This window comes from Lathamus discolor, chromosome 20 (assembly GCF_037157495.1).
Source record: "Lathamus discolor isolate bLatDis1 chromosome 20, bLatDis1.hap1, whole genome shotgun sequence".
NCBI lineage: Eukaryota > Metazoa > Chordata > Aves > Psittaciformes > Psittacidae > Lathamus > Lathamus discolor.
In genome coordinates, this window is record NC_088903.1 from 1,202,598 (window position 1) to 1,205,766 (window position 3,169).

The 3,169-nt window shown below is 60.5% G+C and overlaps 1 protein-coding gene across 1 annotated transcript; it reads left to right on the plus strand.

Annotated features, from left to right (window-relative positions):
- The first annotated feature begins 470 nt into the window (after positions 1 to 470).
- LOC136024268 (acrosin-like) lies at positions 471 to 2,969 on the plus strand. The gene is made up of 5 exons (XM_065699482.1): positions 471 to 668; positions 1,004 to 1,014; positions 1,055 to 1,474; positions 1,863 to 2,011; positions 2,555 to 2,969. The coding sequence occupies exons 1-5, from the start codon at positions 490 to 492 to the stop codon at positions 2,912 to 2,914; spliced, it is 1,119 nt and encodes a 372-aa protein (XP_065555554.1). The 5' UTR covers positions 471 to 489; the 3' UTR covers positions 2,915 to 2,969.
- Positions 2,970 to 3,169: the final 200 nt, after the last annotated feature.

Consider the following 3,169-nt stretch of genomic DNA (forward strand, 5'->3'; position numbering starts at 1 on the left):
CTCCCCCCTACTGAACCGCCCCCCATGGAACCTGCCTCTCTATGACATCAGCACCAGCTCCAAGGGACCTGCATCCAGCACCCGTGTCCCTGGGGCAGTTGTGCTTTGGGTGCAGTGGCGCTTGCAGCTCCTTGTTGTCACCCTTAGCGGTGCTGGCAGCGATGGCTTTGCTCCGTGCCGTCATCCTGCTGGCCTCAGCCTGGCTGGTGCGAGGCTCCTGGGACAGCTGTGGGTGAGTGGCCCCGGGGCTCCTGGTATTCCATAGGGAGATGCTGCTGCTCCCAGCCAGGGGCACACCAGTGGAATGGTGGGATTGGTGGAGCACCACTTCCTTGCCATCACCCCATGTGGTAGCACAGCGCAGCTATGGGGCACCCCATAGGGTCCCTTGTACCTGCGGCACCAGTGGGGTGGGACCATGCTCGCCCTTCATTGCTAACCATCAAGTGTTGGGCTTCTGCTTCCAGAGGCACTTGCGGTACCCGTCCCATGGCTGATTACTATGGGACGTCACGCATCGTCGGAGGCGTGGATGCGCAGCAGGGCGCCTGGCCATGGATCGTCAGCATCCAGTTCCCCAGGGGCACCGGCTCCTCGCACATCTGCGGGGGGTCCCTCATCACCCCCCAGTGGGTCCTCACGGCTGCTCACTGCTTCGTCGGGCAAAAGTAAGGCAGAGGAGGGATTCCAGCCTTAGGGAATAGCCCAGGAGCAGCTCCCATCCCGTCCGATTCCCCATCCTGGATGCACTGGGAAGAGCGCACAAGAGAAGGCTGCTTCCAGCTTGACAGCCCTTGAGCCTAAGGCACCCTGGGGCAGTGCTTTCCTTTGGGAAGCAGCAGGAATGTGGCTCCTTCCCACCCCTCTTCTCCTTAGAATGGATTAGAATGGCATGGAATGAGATGGAATGGAATGGCACGGGATCGAATGGATCATGGAATCGGCTGGGTTGGGTTGGAAAGGGGCTTGGGATCACCCACTTCCAACCCCTTGCCATGTTCAGGGATGCCTTCCGTAAAGCAGCTTGCTCCAAGCCGGCCTTGAGCACTGCCAGGCATGGAGCATCCAAACCTTCTCCGTCCATGCCATCCCAGTGCCCCAGCACCCTCCCAGGGAATCCCTTCCTTACCTCCAACCTGCAAGTCCCTGTCGGAACCCATCAGCCCTTGTCCTACGGCTCCAACCCCTGCTCTTCCACTCCCTCCCAGCTTCACCACGGATTGGTTCGTGATGGTCGGAATCACGGACCTGGCTTGGGCCAATGCCGAGACCCAGAAGCGGCGGATACGGCAGGTCGTGGTCCATGAATATTACACCGGCATCTCCGGCGGCTTCGACATCGCCTTGGTGGAGCTGGACCAGCCGGTGCAGTGCGGGTACCACGTGCAGCTGGCCTGCGTGCCCGATGCGACGCTCAGGCTATCCCAGCTCTCCGAGTGCTTCATCAGCGGATGGGGTGCGAGGGAGGCCAGAAGTGAGTGCCCGACGGCCCCGTTGGCCTTGGAATGCTGGGTCATGGGTTCATGGAATGGGATGGAAGGGAGGGTAAAGCTCATCCAGGCCTATTGGAGGTTGCTCCAACTGGGGATGGAGTCATCGCAGCCTTCTCCATCCAACCCATCCCAGTGTCCCACCACTTCATTCTGTTCAACCTGAGCATTTCTGGTTGAGCTGGAAACCATCAGCGCTTGTCCCATCGCTGAAGGTCCCTTCACGTCCTCCTTATGTTGAGGATACTGAGCAAAGAGGATGCAGCCCAGGCCGTGGGGGGGTGTTGATGGATCCCATTGAGCTTCTCAGCCCCCAATACCCCAAAGCCATCCCTTGTACCCCCAGCCCTGACCCCCTTTGTGTCCCCACAGCGGGGGCATCGTCCCCATCAGCCCTGCAGGAGGCCAAGGTCCGCCTCATCGATGTCAAGCTCTGCAACAGCACCAATTGGTACCGAGGGGCCATCAAGAGACACAACCTCTGTGCTGGGTACCCGCAGGGAGGCATCGACACCTGCCAGGTAGGGATGTGCCATCGGGGCTCCCTTCTCCTCTCCCATCCGCAGGGCCTTGCTCTGCATCCCCCCTTATCCCAGCTGCGGAAGCGCATCCGCCTCCTGGGCCGTCATCCCTGCGCACAGACCATAGAGGCTGGAGCTTTAAGAGCATCGAGATTCCACCACTAAACCGTGTCATGAGCACGGGTTCATGGAATGGGTTAGGTTGGGAAGGAGCTTAAAGCATCCAGGTGGAAGCAAGGGGCAGGGACACCTTCCATTAGACCAGGTTGCTCCAAGCCCCATCCATCCTTCTCCATCCAACCCATGCCAGTGTCCCACCACCCTCATATGGAACAACTTCTCCTTATCTCAAGCCACACTCCCCTGTTCCAGTTGGAACCCATCACTCCTCATCCTACGGCTCCAATCCATGTGGAAGGTCCCTCTTCACGCCCAAATGATGAAGGAGAACCCTTCCATCCCCACAGGGGAGAGTGGCGGTCCCCTCCGGCGTTGCCATGGCCACCCATCCCCATCCTCATCCTCTCTCCTTCTCCTCCATAGGGTGACAGCGGCGGTCCCCTCATGTGCCGGGACAAGCGCGCCAACTTCTTCTGGGTTGTGGGGCTGACGAGCTGGGGCCGCGGCTGCGCCAGGGCCAACCATCCGGGGGTCTACACCTCAACGCAGCACTTCCATGAGTGGATCCTCTACCAGCTGGGGATGTTCCGCTCCGCGGGAGCCTCCGCCACGCCCCCGACATGGAGCCACCAGCACGTCTCCCACACTCCCACCCAGGAGACGATGCCGGCGCCCACGGCCTCCAGCATCAGTGGCTTCTGCTCGTTCCCGGTTCGGGTGCTGGTGGAATTCGCCACTCGGGTGCGGGAGTTGCTGCAGGGTCTAGGGGGGAAGAAGACTTGAGGAGCGGCATCGCCTGCAGTTGGCTTGAACTGCAGTAAAGTTGCCTCGTTTTCCCGTAGAGGGGACGCTTTGCACGCCCACCTCTTCTTCTGGTGCATGGGGAGGGATGGGGATGAGGGATGGAGGGCACAGTGGGAAGCGGGAGCTGGGAATCAGGGAATCAGCCAGGTTGGGAAAGACCTTCAGGAGCATCAAGTCCAATCATTGCCCTACCATCAAGCCGTGGCATGAAGAAGGAGGGGGGACAGCTTCCAT